General features: G+C 51.2%; 1 protein-coding gene across 2 annotated transcripts in view; it reads left to right on the top strand.

The window, feature by feature from the left end:
* Positions 1–15,124, top strand: part of TNFRSF8 (tumor necrosis factor receptor superfamily, member 8) — an 82,726-nt gene that overhangs the window by 42,065 nt on the left and 25,537 nt on the right. The window contains exons 4-8 of one of the 2 annotated variants that reach the window (XM_011996569.1): positions 1,284–1,436; positions 6,373–6,463; positions 6,847–7,010; positions 8,714–8,830; positions 12,597–12,749. In XM_011996569.1, coding sequence (XP_011851959.1) covers positions 1,301–1,436; positions 6,373–6,463; positions 6,847–7,010; positions 8,714–8,830; positions 12,597–12,749 — 661 coding nt within the window. In that variant the 5' untranslated portion in view covers positions 1,284–1,300. Of the gene's footprint in view, positions 1–1,283; positions 1,437–6,372; positions 6,464–6,846; positions 7,011–8,713; positions 8,831–12,596; positions 12,750–15,124 lie in introns of those variants that run through there. The other variant, XM_011996570.1, reaches the window with a different exon arrangement.

Genomic DNA, 15,124 nt, shown 5'->3' with positions numbered 1-15,124 from the left:
GGGTGGATCACCTGAGGTCAGGGGTTTGAGACCATCCTGGCCAATGTGGTGAAACCCCATCTCTACTAAAAATACCAAAAAATTAGCTGGGCATGGTGGTACGCCCCTGTAATCCCAGCCCAGGAGGTTTAGGCAGGAGAATTGCTTGAACCTGGGAGATGGAGGCCGCAGTGAGCCGAGATAGCACCACTGCACTCCAGCCTGGGTGACAGAGTGAGACTCTGTCTTAAAAAAAAAATTAATAAATGATTTCTTGAAGCAATTTTAGGTTTACAAGAAAATTGAACAGAAAATACAGAGTTCCCATATACCTTCTATCCCCTTCCCAGTCTCCCACAGTTTCCCCTATTTTTTGTTTGAAACAGGGTATCACTCTGTTGCCCAGGCTGGAGTGCAGTGGTGCAATCACAGCTCTTTACAGCCTCAACCTCCTGGCTTCAAGCGATCCTCCCGCCTCAGCCTCCCAAGTAGCTGGGACTACAGGCATGTGCTACCATGCCTGGCTAATTTTTTTTTTTTTTTATAGAGACAGGATTTCGCCATGTTGCCCAGGCTGGTCTGGAATTCCTGAGGGCAAATGGTCCTCCTGCCTCGGCCTCCCAAAGTGCTGGGATGAAAGGCGTGAGCCACTGCACCCGGCCTCCCCTGTCATGAACACCTGGCATTAGTGTTGCACAGTTGTTAGCATGGGTGACCCGATACTGATGCATTATTCTTACTAACAATGCGTTATTATTACTAACAATGTCCGTAGTTTACATCAGGGTTCACTCTTGGTGTTGCCCATTCTAGGGCTTTAGAAAAACGGATGATGACACGTGCCCACCATCACAGTGGCATCCGGAATATTTTCACTGCCCCAAATGTGTCCTGAGCTCATTGCTTCATCTCTCCCTCCCCCTGAACCTCTGGCAGCTACTGGTCTTTTTACTGTCTCGATAGTTTTGTCTTTTCCAGAATTGTCATGTAGTTGGAATCAGTGTGTAGCCTTTTCGGACTGGTGTCTTTCATTTAGCAATGTGCGTCTAAGTTTCCTTCATGCCTTTTTTTTTTTTGTTTTAAAAAAATTGGTACATTAATTTATTTTGATTTTTAATCCAATTTTAGTGGTCACCAGGGGGGTGAGCTGGGAGGTGGAGGCTGCGCTGTGGCTGCCTGTGGAGAGAGGCTGCCTGCTCTCTCTCCCTCATCTCAAGAGAGATGAGAGACGCCTTTCTTCTGTTCCCCTCTGGAGAGACGCCTTTCTTCTGTTCCCCTCTGTGACCCCATCTGTGTCCTTTCAGACGACCTCGTGGAGAAGATGCCGTGTGCGTGGAACTCCTCCCGTGTCTGCGAATGTCAGCCTGGCATGTTCTGTGCCGTGTCTGTCGTCAACTCCTGTGCCCGCTGCTTCTTCCATTCTGTCTGCCCAGCAGGGATGATTGTCAAGTTCCCAGGTCAGTGTCCCCACCCTCGGCCCAGGACAGAGATCTGTGCCGTTGCTGCTGCACCTTCCGCCCACCCCCGTGCACTACTGACTTCCGACCTCCTGCTTCCTGGAGCCTGTCGGACAGATCGTGTCTCCTCTGGCGATGGGCCAGGGATGTACCCAGCACCCAGCCCTTCTGCTGCCCTCCCCCATCTTGTGTTCCAGGTACAGAGAGACCCTGCTGTCCCCTGGCATAGACCTGGCTGGAGGAGGTCTTGGTTTGGTTTGAGGCTCAAGGCAGCGATTATCTGATGCCCCCTAAACAAGAAGGAAACCTCAAGTCTCTATCCTGGGAGTTCCCTGGAATATTGGGGTTGATTTCACCCTTTCAGGTTCAGGGCATTGCGAGTTAGAGGTGCTGAGAGATCCGGCTCCGGGCTCAAGCCTTGAGAAACTTGGGTTTCTTTTCCAACTTACCATGTGACCTCAGACAAGTTTCTTACTTCTCTGACTTCTGCTTCTCTGATAGTACAAGGTGTTGAGGCTGCTCGTAACCAGAGAAGGGGTACGGGCCACAGAAACTGTCTGGGTGGCATTGGGACCATCTTCCGGAAGGGAGGCGTGAGGAGTGGGCGGGCTTTGGAGCACAGCACGAAGTGGGTGCCGCAGCTGCAGCGTGCATGGAGCCGGGGAGACGGGCTCAGAGGCAGCCCTGTGTCCATGGAGGAGAAAAGTACCACGAAGTTCCTGTGGTCTCTCCCCCAGCCGGGTCCTTCTCTGGAGTCCCATGCCCTGTTGTGCAAACCTGGGGATTGGCAGTCACCCCCATCGCTACCACTGCCTGCCCCTTTTGTCCTTCCCCTCTTCCCTCATCTTTCACAGCCAGCCCGTCCTCGAGTCTTGTAGACTTGGCCCCCAATTATCTTCCCCACCTTCTCACCCCCAGTTCCTTCTCTTATACAGCCCCCAGGGCAGACAGTCAGAATGACTCTTGCAAGACCAAATCTGAATCTGATCCTCTCTGTCTGTCTCTCTGTCTCTCTCTCTCTGTCTCTCTCTCTCACACACACATACACAGACACACACACACACACACACACACACACACACACACGGGTATGTACCTGAAATGCTTCAGTATCTTCCTGTTACTCTAAAGATAAGGACACAAGGCCAGGTGTGGTGGCTCACGCCTGTAATCCCAGCACTTTGGGAGGCCGAGGCAGGCAGATCACTTGAGGTCAGGGGTTCAAGACCATCCTGGCCAACATGGTGAAAACTCGTCTCTACTAAAAATACAAAAATTAGCCAGGCGTGGAGGCAGGCACCTGTAATCCCATCTACTCGGGAGGCTGAGGCAGGGAAATCACTTGAACCTGGGAGGTAGAGGTGGCAGTGAGCCAAGATCATGCCATTGCACTCCAGACTGGGCAACAAGAGTGAGACTCCATCTCAAAAAAAAAAAAAAAAAAGAAAGAAAAAGAAAACTCCAGGGACTCACCACTGTGTCCTGGTCCCAAGGCCCCCAGTTGACCTACCTTCTTCTCTTCGTCTTTCAGAGTCTTCTTACATTTATTTTGTACGTAATGTCCAGGGCTTTTGGCAGTTCTTGGTGGGAGGATGAGGGAAAAACGTGCCTACGCCATCTTCCCAGAATCAGTCTCAGGATGTGATCCCAACACAGCCCCCTCCTTTCTCCCAGCCCCAGCTCTCAGCACCAAGCTGTCACTCTCTGGGCCCCACCTGCGCTGCCCTTCCAGGTCGGGGGATGTTGTGCTTCTCTGTCCCACCCGGCCTCTGCATGTGCTGTTCTCTCTGTCAGAGACACCCTTCCCTCCTCATTCACTTAGTCAAGTCCTTCTCCGCCCTGAGCTCTCCATCCCACTTCCTCAAGAGGCCTTCCCTGGCCTCTCACTAGGGAAGCTGGCAGCACTGTGTCCTTTGCAAATGTGGATACATACCTCTCTCTGTCTCTTGGTTTGATCAATGTCTGCCTCCCTCCCTGGCTGGAAGCTTCCTGAGGGCAAAGACCATGCGCCTGGTGTTCATCAGCATCTCCCCACTGCCTGATCAAATGCTAGACATGGCACCTGCTCCCCATAGAAATTCGTTGAATTAAGATATGGGGGCACCTGACAGGGAGATCCAGGCTTGGGGTGGATGGAGTTCAAATCTGGTCAAATTCCCCTTGGATCAGGCGAGAGCGCTCTGCTGAGGAAATGCTGAGGCCCGCCACCCATAAGCAGGGGAGTGCTGCAGTAGACTGGGCAGCAGATACCTAGGATTTTGCAAACATTTGCACTTGGGAGGCATGTTCCCACCTGTCTCTGGACCTCAATCTCCCCATCTGTCAAGTGAGGGAGTGTAACTGAAGGCCTTGGGGGCCTCTCCAAAAAGACCAAACTTCCAAAAAGTTTTCAGCTCAGAAACTTTTGTATCTTTGTGAAAAACATCTTGAGTTCAGTTGTTCCAGCCGAGGCTTCCTGCTGGAGGGACTGTCTGGGCGGTGTTCCTGAGACTGCCACACGGCGGCGCCAGAGGCCTCCCTTTGCTACCCCTGGACCCGAGCTGCCCAATACCCGTGGCACGTGGCCACGCACTTAAAATGCAGCTAGGGACCGGGTGTGGTGGCTCACACCTGTAATCCCAGCATTTTGGGAGGCCGAGCCAGGCCGATCACTTGAAGTCAGGAGTTTGATACCAGCCTGGCCAATGTGGTGAAACCTCGTCTCTACTAAAAATGCAAAAATTGGCCAGGTGTGGTGGCGGGTACTTGTAATCCCAGATACTCGGGAGGCTGAGGCATGAGAATTGCTTGAATCCGGGAGATGGAGGTTGCAGTGAGCTGAGATTGTGCCACTGCACTCCAACCTGGGCAACAGAGTTAGACTCTGTTTCAAAACAACAACAACAACAACAACAAACAATAAAAATAACAGAAAAATGCAGCTAAGTCTGTCTTGAGAAGTGCTGTGTATATAATATGCACTGGATTTCAAAAACTTAATATAAACAAGAATATAGTTAATTATTTTTATATTGATTGCCTGCAAACATGATATTTTAGATATACTGGGTTAAATAAATATACTGTGAAAATTAATTAATTGCACTTATTTCTTTTTACCTTTTAAAATGTGGCTCCTAGAATATTTGAGCTGGCCTGTGTGACTCACATACTTCCGTTGGACAGCACTGTTTTAGAAGTGTTCTAATCTTAGCTGCCAAACCCTTGTTAATCTCTGAGGTCCCCTGTGGACTCACCCATGGGGTAGCTCTCAGGGCTTGTGTTTTTCCAGCTGTAAAATGGAAAGCAGCTTCTGCCTCCAATCAGCCAAGCCCCACGCTAAGAGCCTTCACTGACTGCCTCTCCTGAAATTCTCAAGTCTCCGTAAGACAGACAGTATTAGCCCCATTTTCCAGGTGTGGAAATCGAGGTTTGGAGATGCCAGGTAAATTGCCTGCAAAGACAGAGCAGGAAATGCCTAAGCTTAGGTGTCGCCTCTCCACCATGCTGCAGAACACGAGAGGTCAGCATTGCTCGCGCCCACCTCCACGGAAACCTTCAGAGCGAAGTCCCACACATACGGGTCACTTTTCTTTTTTGTGTGTGACAGTACCCGCCACCACGCCCAGCTAATTTTTTGAGATTTTAGTAGAGATGGGGTTTCACTATGTTGGCCAGGCTGGTCTCAAACTCCTGACCTTGTGATCCACCCGCCTTGGCCTCCCAAAGTGTTGGGATTACAGGCGTGAGCCACCGCACCCGGTGACATACAGGTCAACTTCTAAGTGATGGATCAGGAGTCTAGATGGGGGTAAGGACACAGCATTTAGCAGAGGTGTCACACAGTGTGATGGGCACCTCACGTGCACTCTTCTGTTTATCCTGACGACAGCCTGGTGAAGTGTGTATGATTACAATCATTTGACTGGACTGGGCATGGTGGCTTACACCTGTAATCCCAGTACTTTGGGAGGCTGAGGAGGGTGGATCACCTGAGGTCAGGAGTTCGAGACCAGCCTGGCCAACATGGCGAAACCCTGTCTCTACTAAAAATACAAAAATTAGCTGGGCATGGTTGTGGGCACCTGTAATCCCAGATACTTGGGAGGCTGAGGCAGGAGAATTGCTTGAACCTGGGAGGCAGAGGTTGCAGTGAGCTGAGATTGCATCTCTGCACTCCAGCCTGGGTGACAGAGCAAGACTGTCTCAAATAAATGAATAAGTAAATAAAACTGATTTTCCTGGCACAGTTAGGACATGACAGGCAAACTCAGGGGCACTGGATGGATGATGTGTGTGTTTTCTTCTCCACTCTGCTTCCATCCAGCATTCTCCAGGACTCCTTGGATTGCAAGTAGCAAAATCCCCAATTTTTAGCACGTGTAGCTTAAAAGTCTGGGGGTAGCTCTGAGAAGCTTCAGGCATGGCTGGATCCGGGGCTCTGTCTTGCCCCATCTCTCACCTCTGTTTTCCTCTCTGTTGGTTTGTCTACAAGATACTTACTGGCAGCTCTGCCCAGCGCCAGTGGGAAGACAACTTCCCTTTCTTACATTTTTAATATCCAGAAACCAAAACCTTTAAATCCCAAACCAGAATCTTTAAATTCTGCCTCACAGGCTTGGGTCACACGTCCATCCCTGAACTGGCTCATCATGGGCAGAGGAGCGGAATGGATTGATTGGTCCAGCCTGGTCTCATGGCCATTGCTGGAAAGGGGATTCAGTCGGTCCCGATCCCTAACCACAGATGCTGAGATCAGAGGGGAGTAATTCTCCAGGGAAAGGTAGGCTGCTTTACTCCAATGGAAAACAGGTGCCAGGCAGGCGCCACCTCCAGATGACCACTGCGTTTTCCAAGGACCCCATCTCCAACTCTGGCCCGTGGTAGTGAAGCGTGTATTCCGGGAGAATTTGGGTCCCCAACACCGATTCTGAAGGCACTGCTGTCCCCGCTGCAGGCACGGCGCAGAAGAACACGGTCTGTGAACCGGCTCCCCCAGGGCTCAGCCCTGCCTGTGCCAGCCCAGAGAACTGCAAGGAACCCTCCAGGTGACCCCCTGGCTCTGCCTCCTCCTCTTCCCCCAAGCTGGCCTTCAGATGAGGCTGTCCCACCCCACAGGATGCCCAGGGTGCAACTGGGCATGGGGGTGTAGGTGGGGTTCAGCCCATGGTGTCAGGATTCCGGGTGCCTCTCTGCCAAGCCCTCAGGTCATTTGAGGCCCTAGAGTGTGCCCAGCCCTGCCCTGAGCCCCTAGGAGACCCAGAGGGCCTGGAAAATGCAGGCCTTGCTCCCAGGAGCTTACAGTGCGCCTGCCAGAGGTGGTGGGCCGAGGGCCCGGGACGCCATCTCTGTGGAAACTGTTATTCCTGATCACAGGCCTCCCTTGCTCCATTGGCAGAATTACCAGTCCCGTCTCTGGCTTCTTCCCCAGTGGCACCATCCCCCAGGCCAAGCCCACCCCGGTGTCCCCAGCAACCTCCAATGCCAGCACCATGCCTCTAAGAGGGGGCACCCGCCTCGCCCAGGAAGCTGCTTCTAAACTGACAAGGGCTCCCAGCTCTCCCTCCTCCGTGGGAAGGCCTAGTTCGGATCCAGGTAATTTCCCCGTGAAGCTGTGGGTCGTCTCCCTGGGGTGCCCGACTGGTGGATGGCCCATGAGTGGGGGTGTTTGGAGCAGGCGGGCACTCATCTGTGGTCTTCTCCTGGTGGGGAGAGAAGAGAGTGGCAAGGTGTGATCTAGGGCTGAGAGCATCGAGGGGCAGAGGTAGACACGAGCGGACTCATTCATTTGCCAGCAGTGCAGAGGGCCTGCCTTGTGCCAGGCACCGGTGCCCCATCTCTCACCTCTGTTTCCCTCTTTGTTGGTTTGTGAGAGGGAAATGGGTCCCACTCTGCTGCTGTGACACTTGTGACTCAGCTGGCCAGCCTCTGCATGTGTCCACCTGATGCCCTCCAGGTCCCCATGGCGAAGGGTCAACCCTCAGTTCGTCATTTTTCTTTTTCTTTTTCTTTTTTTTTGAGATGGAGTTTCGCGCATGTCTCCCAGGCTGGAGTGCAATGGCGCGGTCTCGGCTCACTGCAACCTCCACCTCCTCCTGGGTTCAAGTAATTCTCCTGCCTCAGCCTCCCGAGTAACTGGGACTACAGGTGTGCGCCACCACGCCTGGCTAATTTTGTATTTTTAGTAGAGATGGGATTTCACCATGTTGGTCAGGCTGGTCTCAAACTCCCGAGCTCAGGTGATCTGCCCGCCTCGGCCTCCCAGACTGCTGAGATTACAGGTGTGAGCCACTGCGCCCGGCCTAGTCCCTTTTTATTACTGAATAGCCCTCCACGGCGTAGATATGCCGTGCTGTGTTTATTCAGTTTTTGGATATTTGGGTTGTTTCTGCCTTTGGCTATAATGAAGAATGAAACATACATCCTTGCGTGCACGTACTTTCCTTTCTCTTGGGTTGGTTTTGTAAAAAAAAATGGATTTGTGGGACTTCTAATAATTTTGGGTTGGAGCTCTTGTCCTATGGTTGTACCTTCTCCCGCTCCATGGCTTTGCTCATTCTCTCTATGATGTCTTTTGTTTGTTTGTGGTTTGTTTTTTTGAGGTGAGTCTTGCTCTGTCGCCCAGGCTGGAGTGCAATGGTGTAATCTCAGCTCACTGCAACCTCCGCCTTCCGGGTTCAAGTGATTCTCCTGCCTCAGCCTCCCGAGTAGCTGGGACTACAGGCGCCCGCCACCACACTCCGCTACTTTTTTTTTTTTAAATAGAGATGGGGTTTCACCATGTTGGCCAGGCCGGTCACAAACTCCTGGCCTCAAGTGATCCACCCGCCTCAGCCTCCCAAGGTGCTGGGATTACAGACATGAGCCACTGCGCCTGGCCCACACGGGTCTTTAAAAGAGGGAGGTAGGAGGCACCCAGCCCCTCCCCACCTAATACCATTCTGAACAGGAGTTATGCTAGTGTGCTGAGCTCTCAGCGAAGCTGTACCCAAAGTTTTGAGCAGGGGAGTGACAGAGCCATGAGACGGGGTTGGGGGAAGCTGTGGCATGGTGGCCTCAGGAAGAACAGTGGGCAGGAGCTGGCTGGGGGGCAGTGAGTACCCTCCTCTCGTGTGGAATGCACGCCGTGTCCCTGTCCTCTCTGAGCCTCAGGACTCCCTCTGAAAGGCTGGACTGAGCTGATGTGTGGAGTTTGGGAGCTGGCCATGGTGAGGGATGAGGGGGCTTCAGGGTTGGGTGGGGAGTAAGGCCCTTTGCCAAGGCGGCTTGGTCTGCAGCTTCTCTGCTTCTTTCCCCAGGTCTGTCCCCAACGCAGCCGTGCCCACAGGGGTCTGGCGACTGCAGGAAGCAGTGTGAGCCTGACTACTACCTGGACGAGGCTGGCCGCTGCACGGCCTGCGTGAGCTGTTCTCGAGGTAAAGGCCTCGTCCCTCCCTGGGCCTCAGTTTACCTCTCTGCATTTTTGAACCGTGAACTTCCAGGAACTCCCCCTCATGTTTGTGGGTTTTCGACGGGGGTTGCCTCTTTTCAGAGGGCTTCCATATTTGCATATTCTTTCCTTCCAGGAAGCATTTGTGAATCACGCGCCTGTTCCAAACTCTGCTCATTAATGTTTGTAACTACTCTGTGATTCAAGGATTGTTATCATTCCCCTTTTACAGAAGAGGAAACAGAGGCTTTGGGAAGTCAGGGAACTTCCAAGGCCTGCAGGCTGGAGTTTGAACCCAGACAAGTGCCACCAGGTTCCAGGTGCTTGTCCACCCCACTGGCTGCCTTTTTTTTTTTTTTTTTTTTTCCCCAGACAGGGTCTTACTCTTTCACCCAGGCTGCAGTGCAGTGGTGCAATCATAGCTCACTGCAGCTGCGACCTCCCAGGATCACATGATCCTTTTGCCCCAGCCTCTCAAGTGGCTGGGACTATAGGCACACACCACCATGCCTGGCTAATTAAAAAAATGTGTTTTGTAGAGACAGGGGTCTCACTATGTTGCCCAGGCTGTTTTCGAACTCAGGCTCAAACGGTCCTCCCACCTCGGCTTCCCAAAGTGCTGGGATTACAGGCGTGAGCCACTGAGCCTGGCCTGCGAGCTGCTTTGACAAGCACTTACTGAGTGTGCACGCACAGCAGGATGCGGGTGTGGGGCTTCCCTGTGTCCAGCCCATCACAACCTCCCAGCGCCAGCCGCACCCCGAGGGTCATGTGGGCTGGGGGGTTGCTCAGGCCACAGGCTGCTGTGACTTTAGAGGCCCCGGCTATTCACGGAGGCCACTGGGAATGTGTGAGTCCGTCTCCTTGTCCAGAGCTGCTTTTGGGTAGCAAAGCAGAGCGGAGAGTCAGGGGAGGGCAAAAAGAACCACAGACACTGTTTGTTGTCATTGGAGGGCTCTGTCCTAGTTACTGAGGCTGCATAGCAATTTTTCTTAAAACTTAGTTGTGAAAACAAACCATTCTTTGTACTCACAGATTCTGTGAGTCAGAATTCAGACAGGGCACTGCGGGGACAGCTTGTATCTGCTCCACAATGTCTGGGGTCTTAGCTGGAAAGCCCAAAAGCTGCGGATCTGGATGCTCTGAAGCCTCATTCATTCTCCTGCCTTGGGGTTGGTGTCGGCTCCTGGCTGCGGCCTCGGTTCCTTTCCATGTCGGCCTCTTCATGTCTTACCTGGGGCTTCCTCATGGTCTGATGGCTGGGTTCTAAAAGCGAAGTCTTTTTCTTTTTTTGTATTTTTAGTAGAGACGGGGTTTCACCGTCTTGGCCAGGCTGGTCCCAAACTCCTGGCCTCAAGTGATCTGCCCGCCTCAGCCTCCCAAAGTGTTGGAATTACAGGCGTGAGCCATTGCACCCAGCCATAAAATTCTTGAAAGAGAGAGAGACAGGAAGAGAGAGAGAGAGAGAGAGAGACAGAAAGAGAGAGAGAAAGAAAGAGAGAGAGGAGTGACAGAGAGAGAAAGAGACAGAGAGAGAGAGACAGAGAAAGAGAGACAGAAAGAGGGGGAGAGGGAGAGGGAGAGAGAGAAAGTGACGGAGAGAGAGGGAGAGAGAGAGAACAAGTGACAGAGAGAGACAGAGAGAGAGTGACAGAGATAGAGACAGAAAGAGAGAGTGAGAGAGACAGAGAGAGAGAGAGAAAGAGAGAGAGACAGACAGAGAGAGGAAGAGAGAGAGAGACAGAAAGAGGGGGGAGAGAGAGAAAGAATGACAGAGAGACGGAGAGAGAGAGAGAGAACAAGTGACAGAGACAGAGAGAGAGTGACAGAAAGAGACAGAGACAGAAAGAGAGGGAGAGAAAGGCAGAGAGAGAGAGAGACAGAGAGGGAGAAGGAGAGAGGGAGAGAGAGAGGAAGAGAGAGAGAAGGAGGGGGAGAGAGAGAGAGAGACAGACAGAGAGACAGAGAGAGGCAGCAGCCACATCTCCTTTTATGACCTAGCCTCAGAAGTCACACAGAACTTCCACCACTTCCTGTTTGTTGAGGCAACCACAAATCTCACTTGAGACTGAGGGAAGGAAAACAGTTGTACTTCTTGATGGGTAAGTGGCAAGGCTCTGGAAGGGCCGGAAATATCACTGTAGCCATGTTTTGGGAAAATACAGTCTGCCACAACCACCATGTGGACATATGGAGAAAGAGGCATTAGCTCTGGGCCCAGTAATTCCTTCAGCTCTCCTAACGGAAGCCCTACGAGAGAGTAGAGCGGCGTATTAGTAGCTAAAGGCATGAGCTTTAGAACCCGAGTGCCGGGTTCAGATTCCGCCTCTCCCGCCTAATAGCCTATAAACTCAAGCAGGTTTCCTAACCTGTCTGTGCCTCAGTTTCCTCTGCTGCAAAATGGGCGTAGTAGTATCTATCTCAGAGAACTGTGTAAGAATTAAATACATGATTGTAGGTTAATCTGGGTAGAGTGCTGAGACGACTGTCTCACACGTACTCAATTATCTTAAGAGCTATAATAATAATGATAATAGCTGCCGTTGTCCCAAATGGTTTCATTCATTGCTGAGCTCATGCACCCTCTGCACAAATTCCCCAAATCCTGCCCAGTTCCCTTGCTCTGGAGGTTGTAAGAAGAGACTGTCCAGCCCTTACCATTACCATGCTGGGCCTCTAGGTATCCTGCTGATTGAGAACTACTCTTGCGGAGAAGCCGCATTTGCCTAATTACTGATCCAGTCATTCTGTATTTACCTCTAAGTGGAGCGTTGCAAAATATTCCCGAACACATACAAAAGCATTATTACACTTATTAAAAATAATACCTCTAACATGTTATTTTTTTGATTTTGGAGAAAAAATTTTTTTTTTTTTTTTTTTTAAATAGATGGAGTCTCGTTCTGTCGCCCAGGCTGGAGTGCAGTGGCATTATCTTGGCTCACTGCAACCTCTGCCTCCCGGGTTCAAGTGATTCTCCTGCCTCAGCCTGCTGAGTCGCTGGGATTACAGGTGCCTGCCACCATGCCTGGCTAATTTTTGTATTTTTAGTAGAGATGGGGTTTCACCATGTTGGTCAGGCTGGTCTCGAACTCCTGACCTTGTGATCCACCTGCCTCGGCCTCCCATAGTGCTGGGATTACAGGCGTGAGCCACCACGCCTGGCCAAAAAATCTTTTTATCATTAAAAATTTCAAACATATTCAGATGTAGAGTGAGTCAGAGATGGCTGTGTACTATCACCCAGCTTTGAATGGTTACGGAGTCATGGCCAGTCTCGGCTCCTCTGCACCCATGCCCACTCACCCTGTCCCCTGGAGGACTTTCTTTTAACAGCTTTATGGAGAGGTAGTGGGCATATGGTAAAATGCACAGATTAGAGGATGCGATTTGACAAGTTTTAACAAATGCATGCAGCTGAGCAACCAGCCGTTTCACCCTAAAAGTTACCTCGGGTTCCTTGTCACTATTTCCCACCCCCTGCCTATGGTCACCATGCAATAGCTTGCATTTTCTAGAATTTCCTGTAAATGCAACATACAGCGTGCCGTCCCTTTTTGCCTGCCTTCTTTCACCCTGCATAATTATTTCGAGCATGCTGGGAGAGCTGCTCGATGGCATAGTCAGACGAGCATTTACTTTCTTGTTGGATGACCCTTGGACAACTGCTTCTCTGTCCTCCTGGGGGCTCTCTGGACCCCCTGCCCTTGCCATCCTGATCTTTCTCCATGACCCTTGTCTATGTCCCTTAGACGATCTCGTGGAGAAGACGCCGTGTGCATGGAACTCCTCCCGCGTCTGTGAATGTCGACCTGGCATGATCTGTGCCACATCAGCCACCAACTCCTGTGCCCGCTGTGTCCCCTACCCAATCTGTACAGCAGAGACAGGCACCAAGCCCCAGGGTAAGCAGTTCCCACCCCAGGCCTCGACCACGGGGTGGCGTCTGTGCTCCCACTGTTGTGCTTCTCCCCACCCACAGCCAGGGGTGGGGGAAAATGACCAACACCCTCGGCTGTTAATTAGATCAGGTTTGGGTTCTGGTTATCCTTTGAGTAGTCAGACCCAGCGAATGGAATGATAAAGTCCAGTTTTAGCATTTTGGTAAGAGATTCTGTTGATTAAAAAAAAAATTCTTCCTGAAATTATTGGGCTGGTAAATCTTTTATTTTTTGAGATGGAGTTTCCAGGCTGGAGTGCAATGGTGCAATCTCGGCTCACTGCAACCTCCACCTCCTGGGTCCAAGCAATTCTCCTACCTCAGCCTCCCAAGTAACTGGGGGTACAAGCACTCGCCACCACAGCCGGCTAATGTTGTATTTTTAGTAGAGACGCAACTTCTCCATGTTGGTCAGGCTGGTTTTGAACTCCCGACCTCAGGTGATCTGCCCGCCTTGCCCTCTCAAAGTGGTGGGATTACAGGCATGAGCCACCATGCCCGGCCCTGGGCTGGTAAAATCTTGACCTATTTGCAAGGCTGTTTTATTGACTTAGAGAGATGAATATCAAGTTTCTGAAGAGGTTTCTAACTCAGGATGGTTGGCTTTACCAGTGTGCAGGAAACTACTAAAACCCTGACCGTTTTTTGTTTGTTTTGTTCTGTTTTGTTTTTTTAAAGGGTTTTGAGAGATTTTAACAAATGTCCATGTGGTTTAAAACAGATGGAAGAGTGGTGACAAAACCAAGGGGAATGGCCAGGCGTGGTGGCTCATGCCTGTAATCCCAGCATTTTGGGAGGCTGAGGCAGGTGGATCACTTGAGGTCAGGAGTTTGAGACCAGCCTGGCCAACATGGCAAAACCTCGTCTCTACTAAAAATATACTAATTAGCTGAGTGTGGTGGCGGGCATCTGTAGTCCCAGCTACTCAGGAGGCTGAGGCAGGAGAATCACTTGAACCCGGGAGGCATAGATTGCAGTGAGCCGAGATTGCACCACTGCACTCCAGCCTGGGCGACAGGGTGAAACTCTGTCTAAAAAAGAAAAAAAAAACAAGTGGAGCAAAGGTCACCCCATGTGACTTTGTGAGGACTGCCAGAGAAGTGAGGGGTGACTTGCTTCTAGGACCCCCAGAGAGGCTCTGGGCTTGGAAGAGGCCGGCAGATGAAGAGCAGGAGGGAAGTGGAGAGCTGTGAGGTGCAGTAGCCCGTGACTACGTCTTCAAACACAACTTTAACATGTGTACAGTGGTATGGCACGGCCACTGACCAGTTTGCACAGATGATGCCTGAGTTTTTAATCCCCAGTATTGTCTCTTTATTTAGTTATTTATTTATTTTTTGAGAAGGAGTCTCGCCGTCTTGCCCAGGCTGGTATGCAGTGGTGGGATCTCAGCTCACTGCAACCTCCGTCTTCCGGATTCAGGCGATTCTCCTGCCTCAGCCTCCCGAGTAGCTGGGATGACAGGTGCCCACCACCACACCCAGATAATTTCTGTATTTTTAGTAGAGACGGGGTTTTGCCCTGTTGGCCAGGCTGGTCTGGAACTCCTGACCTCAAGTGATCTGCCCGCCTCCATCTCCCAAAGTGCTGGGATTACAGGCTGAGCCACTGTACCTGGCCAACAATCGTCTTTTTGAGTCAGAACACTGAAGGAGTATCTGGGGAAAGCTCGGGCTGCCAGTGGGGTGCTGTCACTCTGTTTGTAAAGCCCTCTTTACCTGGGTATTTGGAAGTGCACTGTCAACAGGCTAGCCCCACCCCACAACCCTGAAATGGAGGGAGGCTGCCAGCTCACACTGTCCGCCCACGGGCCCAGGGTCTCCTGGCCGACTTCCTACTCAGGGAAGAGACCCATTGCGAACAGGACATACTAACACAGCAGAAGAAACCGTCCCCGCTCAGTGACTGGAATATTCAGTAGAGTCCTTAGGATTTTATTTTGTTTGTGTAAATGTATGGGGCGCAAGTGTAATTTTGTTACACGCTTAGATGGGGTGGTGAACTCAGGATGTTTAGGGTATCCATCACCCAAATAGCGTACATTGTACCCCTTAAATAATTTCTCATGGTCCACCCACCTGTACCTCCCACCCCCTCACCCCTCGAAGTCTCTCTTGCCTTTTATTCTGCTCTCCACTTCCGTGTGGACACAGTATTTCACTCCCTCTTAGAAGTGAGAACATGTAGTATTTGTCTTTCTGTATCTGAATGTCTGTATTTAAGAATATGGCCTTCAGTTCCATCTGTATTGCTGCAAAGGACATGATTTCTTTCCTTATGACGGCTGAGTAGTATTCCATTGTGTATAGATACCACATTTATCTATTGATGGATGCAGTG

This window comes from Mandrillus leucophaeus, unplaced genomic scaffold, assembly GCF_000951045.1.
Source record: "Mandrillus leucophaeus isolate KB7577 unplaced genomic scaffold, Mleu.le_1.0 Scaffold52, whole genome shotgun sequence".
Taxonomy (NCBI): domain Eukaryota; kingdom Metazoa; phylum Chordata; class Mammalia; order Primates; family Cercopithecidae; genus Mandrillus; species Mandrillus leucophaeus.
This window is presented reverse-complemented; position numbering and strand designations above follow the sequence as displayed.